The 27,041-nt window shown below is 39.0% G+C and overlaps 1 protein-coding gene across 4 annotated transcripts in view; it reads left to right on the top strand.

Moving 5' to 3' along the window:
- The window catches only part of SNCAIP (synuclein alpha interacting protein), a 94,007-nt gene extending 70,053 nt beyond the window's left edge, over positions 1 to 23,954 (top strand). For 3 of the 4 annotated variants that reach the window (XM_050329034.1, XM_050329035.1, XM_050329036.1), the window contains exons 7-12: positions 324 to 449; positions 6,026 to 6,195; positions 13,243 to 13,335; positions 15,669 to 16,725; positions 18,432 to 18,502; positions 23,386 to 23,954. In XM_050329034.1, coding sequence (XP_050184991.1) covers positions 324 to 449; positions 6,026 to 6,195; positions 13,243 to 13,335; positions 15,669 to 16,725; positions 18,432 to 18,502; positions 23,386 to 23,470 — 1,602 coding nt within the window. In that variant the 3' untranslated portion in view covers positions 23,471 to 23,954. The remainder of the gene's footprint in view (positions 1 to 323; positions 450 to 6,025; positions 6,196 to 13,242; positions 13,336 to 15,668; positions 16,726 to 18,431; positions 18,503 to 23,385) is intronic. The other variant, XM_050329037.1, reaches the window with a different exon arrangement.
- Positions 23,955 to 27,041: the final 3,087 nt, after the last annotated feature.

The raw sequence follows: 27,041 nt of genomic DNA, 5'->3' as shown, positions 1-27,041 counted from the left end.
CATATTCTGTCACCAACACAGAGGCAGGCATGCTCTTTATGTGCAGTTTCTCAGAATGTGTTACAGTACTCATGTTTTTCCTGTTACATCTTTTTATAAAATAAAGTATTTCAACTTATTTCCCTGGGGGAAAAAACCCACCAACAAAAAAAAACAAATGAGAGACCCATGATACACTAAGTCCTACAAAGTTAAGAGACACTGAAAGCAAGGAATTATTGGATAGTAATTGTAACAGATAGCAGTACCAATATTGCTCTAGTATATAATTTAGCATTCCATTATTTCTTATTTTTGTGGCATTTCTTTCCCCCTTCCCCTAGGAGAAAATCCTTCTATGGCTTCTTCAGTTTATGCAAGAACAAGGGATTTCACTGGATGAAGTTGACCAGGATGGAAATACTGCTGTTCACATAGCTGCTCAACATGGCTATCTAGGATGCATACAGGTAGAGTGAGAGTTATATCAAACACCTCTAAATAACAAGCTTGAATGACAACAACCAAAAATTATTATGGAAGATCTAAATGGGAATTTATATTTGTATATTAAAATATAGAAGGAGGAATTTTAGACCAGTAGGAGTCAGACTGAAATACTGAAATGTTCCAAGTTTTTGATTCTATTCTCAGTTATACTGTTGCAAGTCTAAAGTAAATGTTGTAGAGCAAGACAAAAACATGATCATATTGTTTATACAAAAGCATCTAGTGTGTATGGTTTTGTGTTACAAATGGTAGACGGTGCAGGTATGCATACTCTTCTTATTGTTCTGATATTTTCCTTGTTTCTTTTCTCACTGAGTAGTTGTAGCTCTGGAGCCCCTGGTGGTCTAGTGGTAAGGGCACGGTGCTGTCACCGCCGAGGCCCGGGTTCGATTCCCGGTCAGGGCCACTCCCGGGCAGGTGGAGCTCATTAACCCTTAAAGCAATCCATCTACGTCCTAAGGACCTCGCTGCCACCGTCCAAGCTCGCTTGGCCCCGGCAGATGAACCTTAGGATTAAAGGGTGGGCTCAGTTCCGCGCACACTGTGTCTCACCTAAAAAATCCAATGCGCAGGCCGGAAGGTGTAAAGACCTTCCCTGGATCTTCGCTTCGCTATGCTTAGGAGAAGCATAACAGAAAAGTTTGTTGAAGGATTTATACCTTGAGTAAACCATCCTTTTCAGATTTGTCATCTTTGAATGAATCTGTGCTAAACAATGCAGAGTAATGCTAACTTCTAACTAATTCTCAGGGAATCATCTTGGCCACTGAAAGCAATATAGTTCTGTTTTGTAGAGGTGCTAAAAGTGGTAATTTATCGGCTGAAAAGGCTTACATATCTGCAATACTTCTCAGAGCCAGGTCTGAATAAACCAGTTTAGTTACCTCTGTCCAGTACCCATGTTCAATGCAGACGTACCAAAAAAGTCTTAGGGTTGTATTGGATGTCTAGGTCATAGAATCATAGAACCATAAAATCAGTAAGATTGGAAAAGACCTTTGAGATCCTCAGGTCCAATCTTTGAACTGGCACCACCACCATATTCACCATTAAACCATGTGTTCAGGTGCCATATCTACACAGTTTTGGAACACTGCTAGGGATGGTGGCTCCGCCACTTCCCTGAACAGCCTGTTCCAATGCTTAACAACCCGTTTTGTAGATTTTTTTTTTTCCTAGTATCCAATCTAAACTGCCCCTGGTGCAACTTGTGGCAATTTTTTCTTGTCCTGTTACTTGTTACCTGGGAGAGGAGGCCAACCCCCATCTCACAGCAACCACCTTTTAGGTAGTTGTAAAGAGTGATAGGGCCTCTGCTCAGTCTCCTTTTCTCCAGGCTAAACAACCTCAGCTCCCTCAGATGCTCCTCATGAGACTTTCACAGCTCTGTTCCCCTTCTCTGGACTCATTCCAGCATGTCAATGTCTTTCTTGTAGTGAAAGGCCCAAAACTGAACACAGTATTTAAGGTGCAGCCTCACCAGTGCCAAGTACAAAGGGACCATCACTACCCCAGTTGTGCTGGCCACAGACTGTGTTGCCGATACAAGCCAGGATGCCATTGGCCTTTTTGGCCTCCTGGACACACTACTGGCTCATGTTCAGAGGGCTATCAACCAGTACCCTAAGCAGCTTTCCAGACACTCTGCTCCAGTCCTGTCACACTGCATGGGTTTGTTGTGGCCCAAGCGCAGAACCTGACATTTGGCCTTGTTGAATATCATACAGCTGGCCTCAGCTCATCAATCCAACCTGTCCAGACCCCTCTGCAGAGCATTCTGCCCTCAAAAAGATCAACACTCCCGCCCAACTTGGTGTCATCTGTGAGCTTACTTAAGGTGCACTCAATCCCCTTGTCCCTGTTGTCAGTTATATGAAACACGACTGGCCCCAATACTGAGCCCTGAGGAGCCCCACTGGTGACCAGTTACCAACTGGTAAGTGGTGTTAACTCCATTCACTACCATGCTCAGGGCTCTGCCTTCCAGCCAGTTTTTCACCCAGTGAACAGTACACACAGGAAACCAGTTTCTCCAGGAGAATACTCTAGAAAAGAGTGTCAAATGTTTTATTGAAGTCTGGGTAGATGACATGCGCAACCTTTTACTCATCGCTTTGTCATAGAAGGAGATCAGGTTGGTCAAGCAGGACCTGCCTTTCATACACTCATATTGACTGGGCAGCATCTCGTGGTTGTCCTGTGCTTGTTGCATGATGACAGTCAAGATAATTTGCTCTGTGAACTTCCCTGACACTGAGGTCATGTGACAGGCCTATTGTTCCCTGGATTCTGTTTCCCACCCTTCTTATAGATGGGTGCCACACTTGGCAACTTCCAGTCATATGGACCTCCCTGGCTGATCAGAACTGCCTGTAAATGATTGAAGCTGAAGCAACTTAACTTTGTGTTGAATTGCAGACATACTCCCTGTCCATCAAATTTGCTAGAGCCACTAGTCACAAGAGTACATTTCAGTATTTATGTTGTGGCCACTTTGAGCGAAAACTGTTTGGAGAAGAAATAATAATATAATTATTCCAGGAAATTGCAGAAAGGTATTTGATAAACAAATTAGTCACTGGAGAAGAACAAATAAAAGAGTAAATAACCACTTGGCAGAAAGGAAAAAAAATAAAAATTACAGTTCTCTCCCACATTAGGGAGGAGGATGTGTCTAAAAAGGAGCAGTAATTCTCAGAGTCAAAAGATTCAAATATATATCAGTAAACATGCTAGTCCTGTTACCACATATGAACTGATCCACATAACCTTTTAGGCCACTGCAAGTACAGAAGATTTATGTTAATCCAACCCAAGAAGAAATACAGGCAGTCTGTAATAACCTGCAGAGATGATGATGATGATGATTGTGAATATTATTATTAATGATAATAATAATAATAATTGTTTATACAACAACAATAATAATAATAATAATAATATAGCAATCTATTTATATATCTGGACACAGGGAAGACATAACTCCATAAAAGCCAGTTTGAGAGTCTCACATAATAAAAAAAGAAAAACAGGTGATAGTTGAGCTAAATTAATAGACTTGAAAAGAAGGCAGTCAAATAGATTTGGAGGACACGAGAATCTCTACATTCTTCTCATTGAGGGAATATGTCATTTTTTGGGTTTTTTTTTTAAAGATGGGAGGAATAGATACTTTAGAAACTCATATGAGAGTAACATAAATAAATCATCACATCCATTCTGCATCTAGTGTTTTTACTATTGTATTGTAGACAATTACGATGATCAGATGGGAAAAAATGGATAGAAGAAATGTTTACGATTTACTAGCAGGGAGCACCATTGTGGTAGAGGGTTTGCTTAGGGATGCTATATACTGTATGTTTAGGGTTTCTATCTCAACAGTTCCTCATTGAGATGTACAATGCATTTGAAGAAGTGAGCACAGATGATTTTGAACAGAGTGGTGACATCTACAGGCTGTTCTCAAGAATAAAAATAAACCAGAAAGGGAATAACCCTGCTTTCTCTGTGAGGAATGAACCTTAATAAATGGCTTAGAATTCTTAGGATTATTGTATTTTAGATAAATATACAAATTAGCAAGTGCTTTGTGTTGAAGCCATGAGCAATAAGTCGTGAAAATATTTAATGACTATAAACATACACAATGTTAGTAATGTCAATTCACTAACACCTCACAGTCTTCAGTGTAGTTATTTTGTGGTACTGTGAAACAAAATAACCCCTCTGCTCAATAAGCTTATACTCTAATTTAAAACAATGTACAGTGAATAATCTGATAAGAAGAAAAATGTCAAAGAGGAAACAAGGAAATTATAAGCAGCAGCATAACAATGGAGAGTCACAGCTGTCAGTGATTCCCTGGACCTCTCATTTGCTGTGTTTATGAACAAATGACACTGCTGTCATATTTCTAACTATAAGATTACTTTCTGCAAGGTCATAACTCTCCCTTCTTTATTTTCTTTCGTGATAAATTAAACCCATGAGATAACAGTGCAAGAGTGTTCATAACTTTCCTTTCTGTGTAGTTTTAGCAGACTAGGCAGACCAGCATTCCTCTTTCTCAGGTCTCTCTGCCTGCTATTTGTGATCAACAAGGTCTCTCTAATCATCAGCGGCTTACCAGCTCTGCTTGGATAACTCAAGCAAGAGCTCAGCTCTTCTGCATGTACATGTGTTAGGTTAATAAGCTGTAATTTCTGGGTGTATTACGGCATTGCTCAGAAAGTGCTATGATCATTGTTTGTCAGAGCATTGCTGAGAACATTTAGGTCCTTATCTGTGTACTCCAGTAATGCAAATAGTGTGTAACACTGATAATCACAAACATATTATAAAGAATGAAGACTTGATCTCAATTCTTGCTTCAGTTAATGTGTTTCTTGAGTCAGCCTGACAGCATTCTTATGCTCTTAGAACACTCTGTATTCAAGTCCCAGAGTAACTAAAATGTCATGCTCACAACCTGGATGATTCTCCAGCAGAAAGCTCGGTTTTTCTGATAGTCCTGTGAGTAACACAGGAATATACATCAGAATATAAGCCATAATTTTTCTTACAGACTGAAAGCTGACACAAATTTCAGTACATCTTCAAGAGAAAATAGGGATTAGCCAAGCAAGTGCAAAGCAAGGAGACTTCTTTCATCATTAGGAAACCAAAACTCCAACCAGACTGATAAAATCATTGTACAGATCTTTTTCTGCAATAAGAAGTTTGTACCTCTCTGACCTAAAGTGTCTGCCCTTCCTTTCATATCCAAACATTACTTAGCTAAGGAACCAGGACACTGAGACTGCTCTACTGAGTGTTTTGAATATAGAGATTCTGCTGTGGTAAGGAACTGAGAGGTAAACCACAAAAGGAGTCAGCAAATACTGAAGCAGTGACATTCCCAAAAGATTTTAAGGGTGTAAACCATTACACTCATCACCACCCTCTATAAACTGACTGGCACACTGCTCTGGACCCTGATGTTATCTAGAACAGATGTGCTTTGAATTGCTCTTGCCTGTGTCTTCTTTTCTAGATCGACCATGTGTAAAGTTATCCCAGTGTTATGTCATGCATAGATAGGTGCATCTGAAAAAGTTTATTACTGTGGTGCAGGCGAGAATTAATACGTGACCAAATGAAAGTCCTCTGTTTTCATTTGATGATCCCACTTGCTGTATGAATGCTACAAGTAGTGCTATGCTGTGCAAACAAATGAGCAGAAAACAAATTATTGAGTAGAACTGTTAAGGGGAGAGGGAGAAATTATATAATATTTTTATAGCTCTTCTGAACCACAGCTCACTTCTTCTATGTTATTGTTGCACATAAGGGGTAGATTTTAGTTCTATATGGTTTGAGTTCAAGCTGAACACAGACTTGTTAGTGACTGAATTTTAAAAATTACTGGCTCAGACTAACATTTTCAGGCATTTTATTCAGGAGTGCTTTGCGTCCAGCCATTCTTGTGGTGATCAGAAGTCACAGCAAAGACTTACACTTACAGACTTCTCTGTTCCCTGTTATGTTTTTACAGACATTGGTTGAATATGGAGCAAATGTCACCATGCAAAACCACGTGGGAGAGAAACCCTCACAAAGTGCTGAGCGACACGGGCACACCATGTGCTCCCGCTACTTAGTAGTTGTGGAGACTTGTATGTCATTGGCCTCTCAGGTTGTCAAGCTAACTAAGCAGCTGAAAGAGTAAGTGTTTCATTGTTAGCAGAGCGATTGGTCTTAAAACTACGCTACTTCAATTTATTTGCAGTGTCTACCTTCTGCTTCGTATATATGACATTTTCAAGTCATATTTCTACCTTATTTCTCTACTCTTTCCTACTCTCAAGTATTTGCCCTTACACCTTTAGCAGCTCAATTTTTCAGCTGTTCTCTTTGTGGCGGTTTGCTGTGAACATAGATAAAAGGAGTGTAAAATGAATAGGGTACGTATGAAGCAATCCAATCCCTTTCCCCTTGCATACCTTGGGATCAAATCATTACTGGTCATGGTTACTGTTCACATGGCATGCTTTTATATACAGGGAGTGGATTTTCCCACTTACAGTGCTGGGTGTTGATGCTGGGAGAAATAGTAGAAATAGTAGTTAGAGGAGGGTTTTTGGACTTGGAAGGTCACCAAAGCCCACAATGGCTATTAGGGGAATATCTTCTGTTCTGTTTCTTCTTCATATGAACTGGTTTTAATATTTTTGTACGGCTTTTATTAAACTTTCTTTAAAGGACCTGTTATTTTGAAACACAAATTTTTGCAATTACTTGCTTTAATTTTTGGTGATGTTACTATGACTTACCATGTCAATAGGCTCATAAGACTCTTAGAAACCATCAAGACTGGTCTAATGTTGTTCCAGTTTAGGTGTGTGATCAAGACCTTGTCAGCTATCACAGTCCATGAAAATGACTTCTGATAATCCCATGTTCAGAGCAGACCATACAATTTTATGCAAGCAGCATTTAGCTAACTGTACTGGGTATAAATTATAATATTCTGCTAGGAGGGGAACTGTAGGGTGGCCTCTGAGAACAGGTGAGGACCTACTCTTTGCTGGACACAGGTCTCTGCAACGAGTCCACTGCAGGACACAGCTCTGACCATTGATCAATCTTGAACCACCTCTGTGAAAATATATTTAAAAAAGGGCAGAAAATGCCACAGAGGAGAGAACAGAAGAATGATAAACAGAGGGAACACCAAGGTCAGAGTAGCTGAAGGTGTACTGTGTGGGAGAGGACACATCCCCAAAGGGACTGTGGTCCACAGAGTTCCATGGTAGAACAGGGACATCCCTTGAAAGGACTATAACCCCACACCAGAGCTGGCGATTTCCTGAATGGACTGCAACCTGTCAAGGACCCACACCAGAGCACAGGGAAAAGTGGACAAAAACAGAGCAGCACTGAAAAACTGCTACACATGAACCCTGACCTGTGCTGCAAGCTGGCTCACTGAAAAGACTGGGTGTAACCTGCAGCAATGACAAGAGAGGTGCCTGGAGCAAAGCCTGAGAAGTGGGGAGAATTGAATCTAGAAGTACAGATAAATTTGAGCTTACAGAAGGGGAGGATAGATGTCTGTCCTTTTTTATTTCCCCAAACCCGAACCAATAATGAAATATTTATGCTAATTGAGAATGAATTAAGTTAAATTCCCCAAGTCGAGTCTGTTTTTCCCATGACAGTAGCTGGTAAGTGATCTCCCTGTCTTTACCTTGGTGTTTTCTCTCTGCTGTATCTTCATTCTTCTATTACATTTATGCTGTCAAAAATACAAACAAACAGTAAACTGAGGATTATTATAATTTTCAGTTTTCATAATTTCACACTCTGACACTGTTCCCTGGGTATTTCAAAGTACCTATAAGTTGGTTTGTTTGCTGAAAAATACAATCAGATACCATAAAGGAAAAAAAAATAGAATCCTGAGTAGACTGCATTAGCATCTGACTCAATATATAATGAAACTTATTTTCACTATTGCTCAGCAGAAAAAAATACCCCACGCATCAGGAGGTAGAAATGGCAACCACAGAGCCTCCATGTTTCAGTTCTCTTCAGTCTTCATTCAGTACTTGATATAAGTGTTACCTCTCATATAGAAGAGAAAGACTTGTTATGTCAGTCAGCAGGCTGCTTACCCCACAGAAATAGTCAAGTTGTGACTTTCATGACAAAAGTATTAACACTTTTCCAAGTCTCCCCACTGTCATCTCATAGATTACATCCATAGGAAGTAATTTAAATGATTCTTGTCTGGTCCCTGATGGGTTTCCTTGCTTGGAATTAAATCTGCTTCCCTTCATCAGTCTGTTTTTCAGGATTCAGATTAGTTCCAGTAAATGCAGCAGCAGCCTTTTCTTCCTCTTCTACAGAGAGATGTAGGTCTCTTGTGCAACCCTGTTGCAATTTACTGAGGCAGTGAAATATTCTATTTTCTGCTTGAAAGAGCAGCTTCTGCATGGCTATTTGGGCTGCAGGCCCCAGGCCACAAGTGGTTTTGATAGAAGCAATGGAGCATGTTCAGATGCTCATGCTCAGGAGGCAGAGAGGATGATGGAAGAAGACTCTAACCCTCCCCATCCTTCTTAATAATCCAAGGATGGTACAAAGTACCTGCCTGCAATAGCTTCTCAAGGGGACATCTAGCATAGCATGAGAATCTGTTGGCTGCAGCACCTCTGAAGATCCTAAAAACATAAGATGGCAACAGATAGAAGTCCATTTTACAGTCTAAGTCACTTCAATTGGCTGTTATGTAGGAATAGTTCCAACTTGGGCAGTTGGAACTGGATTTCCTGTATTTTCTCCACTACTTTTGCAAGTGTCAATGAACACTGTTCTAGAGACAGAAGAGGTATGATTGTAGCATGATGGATTACCTGAGCAATCACTGAAAGCCCTTATGTACTTTTCAGCCTTTCCTCAGTTGCTGTAAACATGAGCTGACCATGGGAGACGCTGAAGGGCCTGTAGGGGAAGCCATAGGACAAGCAGCTGAGGTCACTTGGTCTGTTCAGCCTGGAGAAGAGGAGACTGAGGGGAGACCCTGTTGCAGTCTACAACTTCCTTGTGAGGGGAAGAGGAGGGGCAGGCACTGATCTCTTCTCCATGGTGACAGGACCCATGGGGATGGCTTGAAGTTGTGTCAGGGGAGGTTTAGGTTGGATATTAGAAAGAGGATCCTCACCCAGAGAGTGGTTGGGCACTGGAACAGGCTGCCCAGGGAAGTGGTCACAGCACCAAGCCTGACAGAGGTCAAGACGCATTTGGATGACACTCTCAGGCACGTGACGTGATTCTTGTGGGTTGGACTCAGTGATCCTTGTGGGTCCCTTTCAACTTGGCATATTCTGGGATTCTGTGATTTCCTGATTCTAAGTGGGTCATTAATAAGGCATAAAAGTCTCTCTCTGATAACACAATGTCTTCAACCACAGGAAGACTGGAATGGTTGATATTGAGCTAGAAGAAAAGCAACAAAAAAGCTGTCTTAGGCAAGCACCTATCAAGACCTATCTTCAAAGGTCTTAACCCAAAGAAGGACATACCATCTTGCATACTCTTTTTATGAGTTCTTCCAGTCATGAAGGCAACACAGAGCAATTCTGGAGAAAAGGTTTTCCAATGCATCACACTATTTGAAGCCATTCCTGAAAGAAAGGCACAAAACAAAAACAATAAAATCACATTTGTCCAGAATCTTCACATCTTTCAGCTATTTGAACCAAAGCAGCTCAACTCACAAATACAGAGGAGTAAAACAAAATGTTCTGAGCTGGGTTTAAGTATCCATTCAGAGAGAAAAGCCTTTTTTTATTTTATTTTATTTTTTAATTTAAAAAAGAAAAGAAGGAAATAAGCAGTTACTAGTAATGTTCCATCAGATCTTCAAAAGAGGATTAACTGAAGGTTTTCCCCAACAGAGGGAAAGAACCAAGCAATTCTTTCCATAGGTATAAAGGAATGTGGCCCACAAAATCCTGCTGTTACTGGCTTGAAAATGCAAGCTTTGCTTTCCATCTCTTCATAATTGCAGAAGTTTGGTCAGTGCAGTGTGGCCTTCTGAACTAAAAAAAATACTTAGGACAGTCACAAAAGTTTCTCAGAGACTGTACTAAATAGTCTGCTTTCATTTTACTTCCTGAAGTCTCCATAGGTCTTAGAGTCTTATTTATTCCCTCACTGATTTTATCTACCTAAAAAAATCCTTAGTTGCAAGTGTGAAAAATTCCTACGTACAGTATGACTTTTACTGTTTGGGCTTTTCTGGTCTGTAGAGACCATGTCAAAATTAATGACATAAAATGCATGCTTCCATGGACTTATTTTACATTGCTGCTTGCTGATGGACCTGCATTCTGAAATGGTTGCACTGTCCCACATTTATGGACTTGGATGTGTATATCAGTTTAAGAATGAGACACAGATTCTTTTGATACACTATCAAGCCAAAATCTATGGCAAGGCAAAGATCAAAGCAAACCAGGAGTCAAAAAATGAAGTTGAGAAAGTAATTTAATATGTTCTGTTGCTATCACTTTTCTGTGTTCTGTAAAAGAAATCCATGGTTTTCCTGGAATTTCACAGGAATAGGTATAAAAATAGCTATTTTTTTTTTGGTTTGGTTTGGTTTGTTGGTTTGGGGTTTTTTTTGGGTGGGTGGTCCTTTTTTTTTTTTTTTTTTTTTTTTTGTAGTGGTGTATGCAAGTTGCTGGGTTTTTGGTTGGTATGGGGGGTTTTTTGTGGTATTGTGTGTTATACAGACGTATGGTAAGAAATGCAATGTAAACTTTAGAATGTTCATCTTTTTTACCTAGTTAAGCCATTTTATTTTCTGCTTTGTATGGTGGTCATTCTTGTGTTATTTGAAAAAAATGGAGAAATAAGAAAGCATATTATGGAAGGTAATTCAGGAGCTCCCAATGCATCAGCCTATTCCCTGTTGAGTTACTGAGCTTCCTGATTTCATTAGAAGGTAATTGGGCTACACAGCTTTCTAAGTAGACACAGAAGAGTCCTTACATATTACTCACTGGGAACATTGTCTAAGGGAAGACCCAGAATTTGTCCATTAAGTACAATAAAGTAAGTAGACTCTCTGACCCCGAAAACTACAGTGATCTTGTCTCCTAAATCAGTCTGGTTTTAATACTTTGCAGTGTTGCTATTCCCAGAAGCTGTGATCCCTTGTTCCCAATGTTATCTTAGATGTATATGTGTATGTTATATATCTTTAGGGTTAGTGCTGGCAAGATGTGTTGGTTTCTGTGAGTTCAACTAACTAGCTTAACTGTGAAAATGGAGGAAACTTCAATTCTTTTAAAATTGAAATGTTTAAGTGGAATGAGAACATTACCTCAGGAGACGACATGTCAGAGATTTCCACTAAAGCTAAAAACATTGAAAACTGTTAGCTGTATTATTTAGGTATTTCAAAAAACAAATTAAAAGAAGGATAAAAGACAAAAAAACAGAGAAATTGCATCACAACCTAATTTCAAATAAAAATTTCCCTGGTTCTTAAAAGAGAGTATCTCGGGATCTGCAATATAAGCCAATGTTGACAGATGGTAGGAGTAATCTTAAAATAGTCTAAGGAAGTGTGTAGGCTAGAAGAAGGAAGATGGAAAGTTAAAGGAAGAAAGGATCTACATGAACCATGGCTGTATTGTAAAATGTGGTGGCAAGGCAGTATGTCAAGATCATACCTTTATTTCTGAAACACTTTTCAAATTCACTTTGATATATTAAAAGTAAAACATTTGTTTTCTGCCAGCCCTGCAAGTACAACCTTTAGTTTAAAAAGTCATCTGGATTCTTTCTGGCTTTGACGTTGCCAGTTATAAAGATTTCATTTGGAACTCAGATAAATCTTTCGCTGATGGCATGTAAGCTAAGAAAGTGTCCAGCTCACTGTTTGAGAACTGTCTTAGTTCTGCATATCCAACAAGAATTAAAGTACTAAAAACATATTACTCATACAGCAAGAGAAGCAAAGCCTGGGAGAAACAGATAAAAAATCATTTTCCTGTGGTCATTTGATCAGGACCAGGGAATAAAACACAATATAACAATTCTGTTTCAGGTTAAAGATTGCATATGTACAGTTATAAAAAGCTTTGTTTTCCAGTAGTTCCCAATAATTCTGTCTGTGCAGTGTTTAGAGGCACTGGAAATTTCAGGTCACTAAACAAGATTGAATGTTATATGTGGTGGTCAACAAGGTGAAGGGGTGTTTTGATGTTAGAATGGAAAGTCTGAATTGTATGGGAACAGGGAAAAGGAGAAGACCTTTGTGTGGCAAATTGTTCTATTCCATCATTCTTGTAAAACTATTTGAGGAAAACAATTTCAGGATTTGTAGGTTATATTTTTCAACCGAGTCCTTCCTATGGAAATAAGTACGTTGCAGGACAACACATATCATGATTGCACATGATAAATATTAAATTTTGTTTCTAGAATGGGTATCATTCTTATATTGCTAACAATTTTTAGGTACTATTACAATTTTTGAAGTGTTGGTTTCTAAAGTTATTTACAAAACAATCACAACACCACACTGAAAGTGATAAACTGCATTAGGTATAACATTAGTGGGTGCTATAAGATGGGTGCAGAACACAAGCAGGAGCTTTGGTAAGGTTGGGCGGCAAGCAGATGTGGCACAGAGGTCATACCTAGCTCCATCCTGCAGCTGAAGATTGGACCAGTCCTTGGACCAGTGGGCAAAGTCTCCTCTCTGAGTTTGTTTGCAGATAGAAGAGGAAAGAGCAATTGTTTGAGCTAATGCTTAGCTCAGTAAAAGCCATCCACCAAACATAGGAAGTAACTGTTTAATCTGTCCATTTCTATTCCTTCCTACAAACAAGTAAGAACCAAAGTGCCCTAAGTTTGCTCTGCCAGATCTTTGTGTCTGAGTCACTCAGTTCCAATTCTCTGCTGCTTATGATCACACACTTTCTCTTATATAAAGTATAATAAATAATCTGACAAGTAGGGTTGTCTCAGTTGTTCTTGTGCAGTGATTACAAAATGCCAACAGAGACTCAGGAAAAAAAGTACAAACTCTGTATGTTCTTATTTATGAGTTCTCTATTTACTTACTACATAAAGTACACATAAAGAGGACTTCTTTAATACAAAGTGGAAAGGATATTATCTGTTACCCTGCAGCTTACTAATGCAGACAGTTTTACAATATGAGGTAAACAGTCTTAAATTTTCTTGCAGGCAGACGGTGGAACGTGTGACATTACAGAACCAACTCCAGCAGCTTTTAGAAGCCCAGCGGTTGGAGGGCAAGTCACTGCCTACATCCCCAAGGTAAGGTGGGACAATTGTGCTGCAGTCTGGATTTTCCTTTTATATCAGTTATCAGGAGAAGCTGTGGTGTTGCTAAGTAGTAGATGTGTTCTGTAAAGAAAATGTGGGGGTTTTACCTCATGGGCTCGAAGCTGAGCTTCTAGAATTTGACAGTGTGTAATGTTGGTAAATATTGGAATTTTTGAGTATGAACTAAATAGCCCCTGTTTCCCAACAGAGTGAAAAACCAGTTTTACAGTGAAATATGCTATATTTTGAATTAGATAAATAGCAGAGGATCCTGGAAATCTGTAGAAAAGTTGTGAAGTTTGACCTTGCGGTGATCCGCTGTACATTACTGGTAGGAGTAAGTTATAAAACCAGTTACCAACAAATCTTGCTTTCAGAGTAATAAGGCTCCTTACACTCATTAAATCTTTTACCTGCAGTAGCTTGAATAAAAAGTCAAAACTCTAGAGATTTTATGTGTTGCTTACATATCATGTCAGAAGTTGCAGAAAGAAACTCAAATTAAGTTTCAAACATTAAAGACGAGGAAGGTGAAGACAGAGGACTGGATCTCTGACAGTGTGATATGTGGAAGTCAAGCAAGCACAGCTTCTCTCTCACAGCAATCCAGAGATGACTTTGAAAAGAATTAAGTAACTCACATGCGATAGAACTCAGTTTATCATTACCTTCTAATCCATTTTCCTCTCTGGAAGGCATACACAGTGCTTCTCCTTGCTTCGGAGTTGTTAGGGAGCTACATCTGTGTTTAAGTCTAAAGCCAGAATAAAAGCTTCTGCAGGCATTGGTGATCAAAGCTTTGGGTCATCAAGTATATGAACTCATAGGATGAGTGACTGCTTTTTGTCAATTCTCACAGAATCTCAAGCATTTTTCCGTACAAATGCTCCACATCCCTGGATTTCATGTGTTACTGTTTCAGGCAAGTGCAGATAGTTACAATAGTAGATAACAAAGACATTGGGATTAGAGGTGCATTTGTGTAAAGGAACTTCAACTAGAAAAGGACTGTAAACTCTGAACTGCTGAAGTAGAAAACCACACTGGAAAGAGGGGATTTTGTCCTTTTTTTAGGAATCTTTGTCTTCCCTGTCTACCAGCTCAATAGGTACAATGGGACCAAAGGTTTTCTTCCAGCTTGTTTGGTTTCTGTGATTTTTGCTGACTGGTCTTTCCAAGTGGTCTCACATCTGAGTAGTGATGAACACCAGGACTGTTTTACTCTCACTGTCAGATAAGATCAGGTGAGAGCAGATTTCTCAGCATTCACTATTCCTGTAAAAGGGTAGGTTTCAATATTATTTTAGTTAAATGAACAAGTCTGAAAATTGTACTCTATTTATTTTATTTCATAGTTGGCTACTATTCTTCCTTACAGTTAGAACACACTTGTGGATATTATCGTCATCCAAGGAGTCAGTAGCAGATCCTTTTTCTAGGAATGTCTACTATAGATAAATGCATATTCTTTAGTGTCTGTGCTTTTTTTTTCCTTTGTTAACCAAAACAAAGGGAATTGAAAATTATGTGGCTAGTACAGGCATGTGAATTTTTTACATTGTGAGAACTATGGACTCAACAGGGCAGAAGCTGCTTGCCTGCCTCACACTAACTTTAATTTGGTCATCTTGTCCTTGCTTAGCAGAAAATTGGTTTAAAATAAGAATGTATATAAGTATTATGAACTCTAGCACATGTCACAGGGAAAGAAAAGTCTCTGTAACTTACATGCTTTGCAAACTGGGCTTATTTGAAATTGCTGTTTCCTTGCTATAAGATATTTGGAGTTTTAAATTTAATTTATTATTCTAACAGTGTTGAAGTACATTCTTCTCACCTTTCTCTTGCTTTTTAGTATTTTGTATCTGAAAAGGGTTTGAGTGCAAATGGCTCTGACTTTTTATGAGGTCTTATATGGCTATTAGTACCAGATGGAGTGTAGGTATATGAGATCATTGCAATGCGGAGGTTTCTTTGCCTTCTAAAACATGGTAACTCCAACAAAAAGGAAACTAGTTTCTCTAGAGTTTTCCTCATAAAATTGTATTTGGTATTTAAATAACCATTCTAAGTTTTGATTTTAAGGAGTTTTATTTGTAAGAGAAAGTGAAGGTCCTCAGATCCTGAATAGGAGTGGAAACAGGGTTACATCCTTCTTTATGTAATCTTTGCTGTGGCATCCTAGTAATAAATTCCATGTGAGTAGCGATGAGGAGGATAAGTAACAAGAAGCTGAGACAGACATATACACTGGAAATGGCAGTTTCACATTTTAAATGTGCATTAATTTCGCTGTGGTGTTTCCTCTTTTTTTTTTCTTTAAGCTTACCATCATCTCCTGCTTCTGGCAAACCCCCATGGAAACCAACTGAAGCAGATGAATTGTCTCCACCAAAAAGTAAATTGAACACCCAAGATGGGATTCAGATTCTTGGCAGCTTGGGAACTTCTAGTCGAGCTCGAGCCAAGATAAAAGATGAGGACTCAGATAAAATCTTGCGCCAGTTGTTGGGGAAGGAAATCTCTGAAAATGTCTGTATGCAGGAAAAGCTGACTTTGGAATTTCAGGACGCTTATGCATCCTCCAAGAACGTGAAGAAGATTTTGCCAGAGAAAAGGGAGTTGAAGTTAGCCCGACTGAGGCAGCTGATGCAACGGTCTCTCAGCGAGTCTGATACAGATTCAGCCAATTCTGAGGACCACAAGAACACCCCTGTGAAAAGAACTGACAAACCAAGGCCTCAGCCTATAGTGGAGAGTGTTGAGACCACAGAGAGTTTGAACCTGATGCTTAAGAAACACACTTCTGCGGCAGGACGCCGCTTCCCCTTTGGCATCAGGGTCTCTAAGTCTGTGGATGGCCACAGTCCTTCCCCTACTTCAGAGAGCAGTGATCCGGATAATGAAGCCCCATATCAGTCTGGTACGGTGCCTCAGAACCAGTTTTGTGGAGACAACTCTCCATCCAGCTCGGATACTGCTCAAAAGGTTGCCACAAGCCCTAAGAGTGCTCTTAAGTCTCCGTCTTCAAAGCGCAGGACGTCACAGAATTTGAAGCTTCGTGTAACTTTCGAGGAGCCTGTGGTGCAGGTGGAGCTAGCAGAGTCAGAACTAAATGAGGAAAAGGATAAAGACCAGAGCAAAGGACTCATGCGGGCTCCAACCAGCTCTGGGGAGCATGTAGGGGATCAGCTGAAAAGGCCTTTTGGAACCTTTCGATCCATAATGGAGACGCTGAGTGGCAACCAAAATAACAATAACAACTGTCAAACAGCAAACCAGGTCAAAACCTCATCGACGCTGCCTTTTACCTCATTAGGAAGGAAGACAACAGACAGCAAGGGAAATCCAGCAGTTCTTTCAAAAGGAAGAAACAAGCCAGTGAGTGTGCTGAAAGAAGGAAGGGCCTTTTTTTTCTAATCTCTTTAAGTAATGAATAAATTTGACAGCTTCTTCCTCTTGCCTTTTTATAGTAAAAGGATGCATATAAGTACTTTATTGTATTTGACCTGTAGAAATCCCATCCACTTTTTAATTTTGGAAGGCTTTTCTAAGGAGTGACAGGTGTTGCTTGTGTATAGAGTCTGTACTCTTAGGGCATGTGGTTCAAAGGTTCTGTGTTGAAAGCTTTCTACAGAAACGTGATTCACATGGAAATGATATTTGATATTGCACTGAGTGACAAAACTTACAATGAGAATGTCGCTCTTGAAACCATGGGATATTGGAAGAGTAAATAACTCAAGGACTACCCCTGTCCTGTCCTATAGCCAAGACTTGATGAGAAATGTAACCAGGAAAAATTACAGAGTTGGTCCTTCTGGTTTCTGTGGGAGCTACAGTATTATTTGCAAACCTTCTCCTCATAGCCCAGTGTCTTTTTGAGTCAGAGCATACAGTTGGTCTGTAGCAAACTGTACTGGATCCATATCATCCCCTCTTTGCAGTTAACAATGTCCTTTCTGGGATCACAACAGAAAGAAGAGTGTCTGCATTTAAGGGACTGTCCCTCTTGTTTAAAGGAAGGAGAAAATACTTTGAACAAATGTATCTTCCAAGACAATGAAATATTGAATGAAAGAGACAGAGGAAGGAAATACTGTGGGCACCGTGTTTGTAGAGGGGAGAGAAGTGTGAGCTTCTGGAGATAAAATACAGTTGAGAGGGAATGGTAGATGATTTAATTCTCTGTGGAAGTCACGCTGGGAGGGAAGGGGTGGATGGAAAGACATGAGGTGGAAGAATAAATTCAAGATGAAAAAATAAGCTTAAAGCAGGCCAATAGCAGGAGGAGAAGGATTAGTGAATTATATACTGTAAAAAGTGTGAAAAGGTAATGGGAGAAAAACACAGGAAAATCTTAGGCAAAGAGGAGGCAAAATGGGTATGGAAAAGAAACAGTGGAAAGAGAGAACTGGGAAACAGTGAGCAGTCCATGTTAGTGGGTGCTGCTAGAACAGTAGTGTATAGCATACTGTAAAATGAAATTAAATGAAATTAAATTAAAAATTCAAAGGAGAGGTAGCAGGCTAAATTGAAGTGGGACTCAATTTCTTAAAGTTTACTCAGAATCACAATATGAAGTACTGGTCTGAGTCTTTGAAGACATGCAGCATCTGCTTGAACAGCCAGTTTAATATGGAAGTATTTGTATAACACAATGACTTCTTTTTTCAAGTGAGTGCTTCAGATTACATAGTGATAAAGGAAAAGAGAGTCTATCTTCAAAGATGTTCTGGTAGATTGTAAGGTCATGAGCAGTTTTCATAGGTCCCTAAGAAATTTAAAGAATTGTATGAGGTAATTCTAACAGGATTGATGCTTGCATTGTGAAATGCTTGTTGTCTGTGAAAAGGCCGTGTTTGCATGTCACTCTTGTCAACATCAAAACTGTGGAAAGAATAAATTTTCATACCAACCCAAAGGTCCACAGCACACATCTCAAAGAGGTAACAGATTCAGACATAAAAAGAAATCTGTTGAAGTGTTGTTGTGGCTATCTGACTGCATGTTTAGTAGATTTCCTTGTAATGCATGTGGTGAGCACAGTGCATGCTTTTAACTGATATGATGTTGTACTTCCTTAGGATCCATTCTTCAGCTTCACCAGTCTTTCCTCTAGCACATTGAATGAAGAACTTCTGTGTAACTGTGCTTGGTATGTGCTTATGCATGGTAATGTTTAGCATCTCTGTTGCTTTGTTTTCTCAATTTGTGTTTGCTAACTATTTGTAACTGAAACACTGGAATCTATTGACTCACAAGAAGGGAAATAGATGAACATCTATAATTCCTGGAAAAGCAGAAATTTATGATGAATTTCTGCTGATGTCACCATTGAACTGGCTACAGGATTTCAGTTCCAAGCAAGTACAGAAAGTATTCATAGTCATAAATCCACCAGGGTGTATAACAGACTTTGGCTGATTATTCTGCCTCTGTTGAACGAAAGTCAAGAACCAGATGAGAATGGAAATTAAATTTCCTCTCATGAGGAGAGCAAAAAAGACCACAGTTCATCTCTAAATAGAGTACAGAGAACATGAGAGTGCTCTAGTTTAAATAGTAGTGTTTCAAGTAGTGCTCTTTTATTTTCACACATTTTTCTTACTCTCCCTTAGATTTTGAACTTAAATCTATTTTTTAAAAATCTGATTAACTATGACTACGTTCAAACTCCTTAATTTGGACTATTCAGGCAGATAGAGATCAGTCCCTTAATGTCCGTAAAGACATGTTGGGAAAAGAGCATTTAAGCCATTAGAGAGTGTCTAAATGAGGGCAGCAAAATGGGTGAAGGGCCTTGAGGGGAAGCTGTATGAGGAGCTGCTGAGGTCACTTGGTCTGTTCAGCCTGGAGCAGATTGAAGGGAGACCTCATTGCAGTCTAAACTTTCCTTGTGAGGGGAAGAGGAGGGGCAGGCACTGATCTCATCTCTGTGGTGACCAGTGACCAGACACAAGGGAATGGCCTGAAGTTGTGTCAGGGGAGGTTTAGGTTGGATATTAGAAAAAGGTGCTTCACCAAGAGGGTGGTTGGGCACTGGGACAGGCTGACAGAGTTCAAAAAGTATTCGGACAACGCTCTCAGGCACATGGTGTGACTCTTGGGGATAGTCCTGTGCAGGGCCAGGAGTTGGACTTGATGATCGTAGTGGGTCCCGTCTAACTTGACATATTCTGTGATTCTATAAAAATGTTTATTTTTTAAGCAAATGCTTTCTAAAAATTGCCTACCATTTTTACTCAACTCTTAACACTCACAAATTCCTTTTTCTTTTTCTGTTAAACTAAAATGTGAAGTTAGTCTAATGTTAGTCATTGTGCAGTTCAGGAGCCTAAATTACTTTCAGGTTAGTATTTTCTAAATATCTAATGCATTTAATTTTTTGTTCACTTATTTGCTATTGCCAGGACCTTCCCATACTTGAAAATTGAATTTCTGTAATGGAAATGGACGTTTTGTTCTGAAGTCATTGGCACAGCATATGTGAAACCAGAAACAGAACTGTAAGATTTCCAAGAGGTTTCATTCTCTCAAGAAAACAAAGAAGGAAACTCCTGTGCAGAAAACTTCACAGCAGTAGTTTGAGGGAGCATGAGTGGTCAGCCTCCAGTCAAAACATCCAGCTGCCTGTCCAGACCATAGAGTAATACAAAACCATTAAGTTCATCCTTATATTGGAGCCATCTCCCAGATGTAGCCAGTTGCTGTAATTTGGCCTTGCCTTGTGTAACTGCTCTTGTGTGAGAAATCCCTGACAACATGATATTTCCCAGAAACAGTGAGAGATAGGGTGGGTCTGGCTGCCACTGCAGAGGTGTGAAGTCATTTACTGGGAGGGTGATGGCTGGGCCTGAGCTCCTGGTTGCCCCTCCAGGCACAGATGGTCCACGCACCGTGTCCTGAAGTTGCCCCCATGGCAGTGGACACATGGATAACCAGAGAGCAGAAAACAAGGAGCAGAGTGCATGAGGGACACAGCTTGAGGAGACTGTTATGGTACCCACAAATTAGGACAGAAGTGGGGAAATTGCATGCCAGAGTCTGTGTCATGAGATCTGCAAAAATCACATAAGAATGGAGGTTTTATTGGACTTTTCAGAAATCAGAACACAGACCCAAAGAGCTTCTAATCCAGCCTTTGTGATGTCTTTTAGCATCTCCTGTGATTTTTGAATGGGAAAAATGAGTGCCTGTTGTTAGTCCACTGCATGATGCCCAGTAGCTGTGAAATTTATGAAATAAAAGAATGTCACCATGGTGTGCACTACAAACCCCTGGACACTGTCTGAATTTCCCCTGGATGGCCTGGGGAGACTATTTAATTACCATTTCAAAACTATTTTGAAAAAAACAACTTCCTGGAAAAGAGTATAATCTTTGGTGTTTTAAACCTTTATAGATTGTTATATTGGGGAATTATATTGCTGGATGCAGTTGCAAACCCTCTGGACCCTTCTACAGGGAATTTTATTAGCATTTTCTGAACTATGAAGTCATACAAAATCTACCTTCAGAGAGAGGAAATTCCTGTCCACCAGTTTCCAGTTTCTTTTTCTTCAGCTTCTGTGTATTTAATTTGGTTCTGGTGTTTTGTTTTGTTTTAATTTTCACTCAGAATACTTAAATGCATCAAGGCTCTGTAGTTTGTTTTTTCAAATTGATCACAGCTTAATAGTAGAGGACTGTGCTAGAATTTTCAGTGGCCTTTCTAAATTTGGTGCACCCTGTTTTTCTGAAAGCCTTGGAGAAAATTTCAGATGTGCAGGATGGTTTGGGATAATTTTTCCCCTTTTGGAAGGATTAGCTAGTTTTTGGCAAGTTACAACTCCAAGAAAATACTTGTAGGGTTTTTTCCATCTTACATGTATGCCAGTGAACAGCTCTTTCCCACACTTTAAATTATCTAAGATCTGCATTACATTAAAGTAAGCTCTAACTCACCATATCAATGCAAACTTCTGTATTTGCTGCAGCTATCAACAGCAAAAATTGCTTCATACATTGGGGCAATCAGCAGAATCCACTGTCAGATTTCTGTCGAATAGTTTAGAAACTGGGAATGTTTCTAAAATGGTAAGTGGATCTAACCTAACAAATATCCCACTGCCAGAGCTAGTGCTAGAGAAATTACAACTTCAAATATATACTCCCGAAAAAGAATGCTTATCTGTATGTCAAATAAAATAGTACCAATTCAAACTAGTACAATTTAACATCAATATGATAGTAATTTAAGCCTTGTCTCAGACAACTTCCATTTGTTCTGTTGTGAACTGCTATGATCATGCATCACTGCTTGCTGCATGAGGGGATTTTTAGTATTGCTGGATTATATAGACACCAGAAGATGTTAGAAATTTAATTAGGAATTTGGTTACTAATTAGTAATTCCAGTAATATATTTTTGCCAGGTCAGGAGGCGCAGTATTGTTGCCTAGAGACATCTGCATTAGCTAAAAATGATGCTCTTTGAGGTCACATTGCAACTGTAGAGCTACAAACTGGGGTCTTTGGAGTGCCTTGTGGGCCTCTACATAGGGGACTCACCCAGAGGGACTTTCAGCATGCAAGTCTAAGCTCGTGCAGTAGTTAATTAATAACCCTAAACATACTGTTCATAGCAGCAAGGAATGTTGATTGCCAAAAAGTAGATATGGCAAAAAGTTAAGTGATCCTCTTTTACCTCAATCTCATTCCTACAAACTCTGCCTCCCCAGGCTCAGTTTTGTGTCTTTTGCTCTTGCCTTGGGTATGTGACAATAGTAATTTAGATGAATGAAGGAGATTTTAAAATAAAATGATCCCTGATGCCCTCTTACCTCTTATAAGGACCCACAACTGTGATCCATGAGAAAGTCAACTTCTGTTAAATCCTGAAGTAACCACAAGGTTATCTAACCATCCTATCCTTGTGGATATCCCACATCCTTGTGGATGTTTGGTTCTTTGTGATGATTGCAGACTGAAATAAATCTATTCTGGTTTATAAGAATCAGGCTCAAAATATGTGAGTTTAAAACAAAGTTTTTTGTACGTATAATCTTGCCTTGACTGTAGTATCTCTCCTTTGCAGCAGCAAACCACGTAGTCGTTATTGTATTGTAAGAGTTTTGCTATCTTTCTGTTCAGTAGTATAACTAAAAGTGAGGGTTTTAACTGGTTTGCAAGTTGCTGTGGACTGGATGCTTAGTCAACAATTAGCTGGAAGGTTAATTGAAGAGAGGGGGAACATACTGGGAATTCAGAACAGGGACACAACAAAGGAGCTGATGAAAACGAGTGTTACAAATATGTAGTTATTAATTTTTTCACCTTAATTGACAAAATATCATTTGAATCCCATGCACAATAGATAGATTTTTAATTTTTTTTTTTTTTAATTTAAGTTTACCTAGTGGGGAAATGAAAACATGCTATGGAGAAATTATCCTCAGCTGTGCATCTAATAAAATCTTAATGACTTGAATTGACTTTTTACATAAATTACAATGTAAAAACAGATATAGGCTCATGTCAGAAAGTTAATTACTGCTTTCCATTTTTCCTGTGGTGTTTGCCTCCACCTTCTACCTAAAGCTGCTGAAAGGGTTCATTTCTCTCTGATGGTTATTAATGGGGACAAGATGATTCCATTACAGGCAGAGTCAGAAACCAATAGGATACGTTTGGTGTTTATTGTAGTGGATCTGTTTATCACTGTGATACTTTCCACTAAAGGGCAAGGAATTTTTTGGTGTTCTGTTCATTATTACTAGGACATTACAACAGCACACTAATTAATACTATGACTGAAAAAGCTTCTCATCATCCCATTGGTTTCCAGATTTGATTTCAGAAAGAAAACTACAACTCAGTAGAAATACACAGTATTTAAAAGTATTTTGTTTAGTACCTGTCTAGAAAAATGTCTCTCTCAGAGGGAAGATAAATTCAGACTCCAGTACATGCAAATGGAATAAAACAGAGTAAATAAGCACAATGCAAATACCTTGATATTGTTAGTGTTACCATGAATAATTTTCTTTTTTTTTCCAGGCATGATGACATCAACTGGAACAGCCAGAAATCTGTCAGTCAAAAGAGTACTGAAGAGCCAGAGCTGCAGGAATTCTTCCTCTAAACCGCATCATAATGTCTTATTTCATCTGAAATACCTGAAATATAGCCTTTGAAACACTAATATGAGACATACCCCTCACCAGCAAAACAGCAGCTGTTAGGATGCCTTAATTTGTAGCAGTTAGACCATAAACAAATCTTTTTTATGATATGTGTATATGTAACTTTTTTGTAAGCTGTGCTGTGTAAAGGCATGGGTGATTTGGCAACAGTAATTTGAAAATTGTTGTGACACAGGCAACCTCCAAAATGTTTGTTGGGCCATAGAACACATTTTGTACTTTGTGTCTTGCATGGATATATTGCATATACCTTTATTTCCCTTTTTCAATGGCATATACTGTCAAAGTTTCAGCCAGGACTCTGCCTGTGCAGCTCCTCAGTGAGACCAAGGCAAAAGCATTGATTTTTTTTTTTTTTGAGTATAATTGTCTGTTGTTATTTCTATTTTTTGTAAAAACAAAATAAAGATGGTGTTAATAGGACACAATGAGCCCACCTACTTTTCATACTTCATTTCCTCTTTTGAACTTTAAGTTTTTTATTGTTCTTTTTGGTGTTCACTTGATAATTAGACAACATCCAGTACCAGTATTTCAGTTCAGTCAATCGAGTCAAGAATTGCTTTAATGTTTAGTGGTCTTTTATCAGCTTGAAAAGGTGTAGAAATAAAAAGAAAGTATAAATGCAATTTTAAGTTACCAAGTACTATTACTTGCCAAACACAAACAATGTACTCAGCTTTGTTCAAATGACTGAATAATCTCATGAAACTCTAGTCCACATTCTCTCAAAGCTGTCATGATCCTTTTATTGACTGTTCTGTGAACTTTTCAGAGAAAATGAATGATTTCACCTTGTTTCTGATAAACTATGAGTGGATTCTTCAAATGTGTCATGCAACATACCATCCAAAGCAGAGTACTATACTAGGCAATCTTTACTTGCCACATTTATTTATATCAAATATGTGTGTATATGTTTGCTTTATTTTGATTATATTGATTTATTTCCATTTGAAGACTGCTGTGATTTGCTGAGAGAGATCCAAATACATGGGGATTTGTTTTACTAACTGTTCTAATAGAACGTAGGGAAGTCAAAAGAAGCTTGCCAAAGAAATTTTGTATTTGTCAAAAAGACAGTGATAGAATCATGGTTAAGGTTGGAAGGGACCTTTAAAGATCATTGAGTTCCAACCTCCCTGCAGTGGGTAGGGGCATAAAAAGTTATGATATTATGAAAATTAAATTCCTGCAGTTGCAGAACTAGTAACTAAAAAATGTGGACAGATTAGGATTTTGATTAAATACAATGGAATTGCTTTCTATGCAGTTTCTTGTGCCTCTTTTTTTGCGGTGTTTGTTTCTGGTCAGTGAGGAGAGAGAAACTTCCTGAATGTGATTCATTCTACCTATTAGAGATATCTCATTTACCAAGAGTACCATCTAGTCCCTTCCTACTTACTACAGAGAAGTGAGATAGTAAAGCTCTTGAAGAGCTGTAGTAAGTACTTGGATGCCTTTAACTAAGTGAGTTATATGTCTTCCTCTGTGTCAGAGTGATGTCGCATTTGGCCATACAGCTGCCGTGGACCAAGATGACAGAACGCCCCAGGCACCCTGTTTATAGGCTTTGGGTAAGCACAGAGTACTACTGGATAAAATGGGACCAGTTGAGACATCAGGAAAAAAAAAAAAAAAAAACCCACACCAAACCAAACAAAAACCAAAACAAACAAAAAATGCCTACACACATCAAAAAAAGAACAAAAAACAAAAACAAAAACAAAAAACAAAACAACAACAACAAAAACCCCAAAAACAACAACAAAATCAACAAAAAACCCACCCAAAACAAAAACAACCCACACAACTAGAAATAAAATTAATGTACTTACAGAAATGAAATTCAGAAATTCTTTCCACAGTTCTTATCTGTCACTTGGCAACACTGATTTTTGAGCTAAAGTGATAAACCTAGCACTCTAGCTGACCTGAACTGTGTTGTTTAAAGAAACAACCAAACCTCCAAAAATATCTGTGAAAGGAAAAGCAATACCTTTAACGGGGCCTCCTGTCGTCTCTGTGCATAAAAAAAAATCTGAATGCAAAATGAGAAGAGACACATGTGCTGCAATTGCCAGCGTGCTGAAAGAGAACTAAAAAGGAAAGATTCTGTGTCTGGTAGATGGGCTTAAAACAAACAGGCAATTTGCATTTTTGAGAGTGTGCAGGGAGCTGACTGTGGTCAATGCGAATTGAATGGCAGAAGAAGCAGTCCTGCTAAATGATCCTGACAGACTGGAGATGTGTAAAGTCTGCCACAGTATCTATAGTATCTATCTGAAGGAGGGGATAAGAATGAATTTCAGTGAAGGGATTTGAAACAGACCAGGATGTAAGTATTGTCAAGTCCTGGAAGAAAGAAATGGCCTGTTCTGGAGACTGAGGATTTAAAAGTTAACTGCTCTCTGCAATGTAGCAATTTCTAGAGTATATCCTCGTGCAGCACATGAAGAATCAAATTATGCAAGTATCCTAGGGCAATAGAGATTGCTACTTGGGGTTACCAGAAAATGCTTGGGGTGTGTGGTTAGAGATATCCATGACTCCTGAACATTGTGACAGAAAGCTGATTTGGGGTAGCTGTGCAGAAGAGAGACCAACTAGATGTAAGCATGAAAAGTGGTGTCTGGAAGGTTTAAGGTGAGGTCATGCTGATTTTATTATTCCTAATTTGCAGTTTCTTTCCTACCTAGGGCCCCAAAGCCTGCACATGGTACACTCTGATGTCATGCCTATTACAGAAATGCTGATTCTGTGATCCTCAGCTGGCTGATGCGTGTTCACTCTGCATATTTGTGTCCTTAGTAGGTATGGAATGCAGGTGCCATAACTCTTTCTGTTTAGTTTGTGATCCTCCAGGCATATCCCTACTGGCACGAATCTAAGTCAGGTTTCTGTCAGCAAAGCATAAGCATTTCCCAGAGGCAGAAGAGATGATTAGGGAATTCCCAGCAAATGTCTTCAGAAATATCAGTTAGCCAAAGTTTTTAACAGGAACACAAACCCCTTATGATTACAGCTCTTGCAGAAAAGGTCCTTGTCTGTCCACTTAGAAATTTTTGATCAAAGAAGGCAGTGATTTACCAGTGAACCAATGTGTGTCCTAATAAAATTGTATCTGTGGATACCACAAGTTCAATGACTAACTGTTCATGTTCTGTCACTGCACAAAAATGTGAGAATAAGAACACCTCTCTGTGTTTGTCCTGCAGTTCTATACCAAAGGTCATAAACAGGGTGCCAGAGAGCAGTAGTGAGTTCCCAAGTTCAGGTAATCTCTAACTCTCCTTTTTGAAGAATGAAAATAATTTAGTAAGAGCCTTGGGTTTTTTTGTGACTGACCAATTTATTTGTTTCTGGTACTTGAGGCAGGCAGCAAGCATCAAAACTGCAAAAAAGGTGCTTTATTTCATCCTCAGAATGGTGGGCTATGCTTTGTCCAGCATTAGTAGGGCAGCGTTTTAGTAATATTTCATTTATTTGCCTTTTAGTCTCCATATTAGA

The sequence above is a fragment of the Myiozetetes cayanensis genome, unplaced genomic scaffold, assembly GCF_022539395.1.
Source record: "Myiozetetes cayanensis isolate MyiCay16 unplaced genomic scaffold, myiCay2020 scf4, whole genome shotgun sequence".
Taxonomy (NCBI): Eukaryota; Metazoa; Chordata; class Aves; order Passeriformes; family Tyrannidae; genus Myiozetetes; species Myiozetetes cayanensis.
This window is presented reverse-complemented; position numbering and strand designations above follow the sequence as displayed.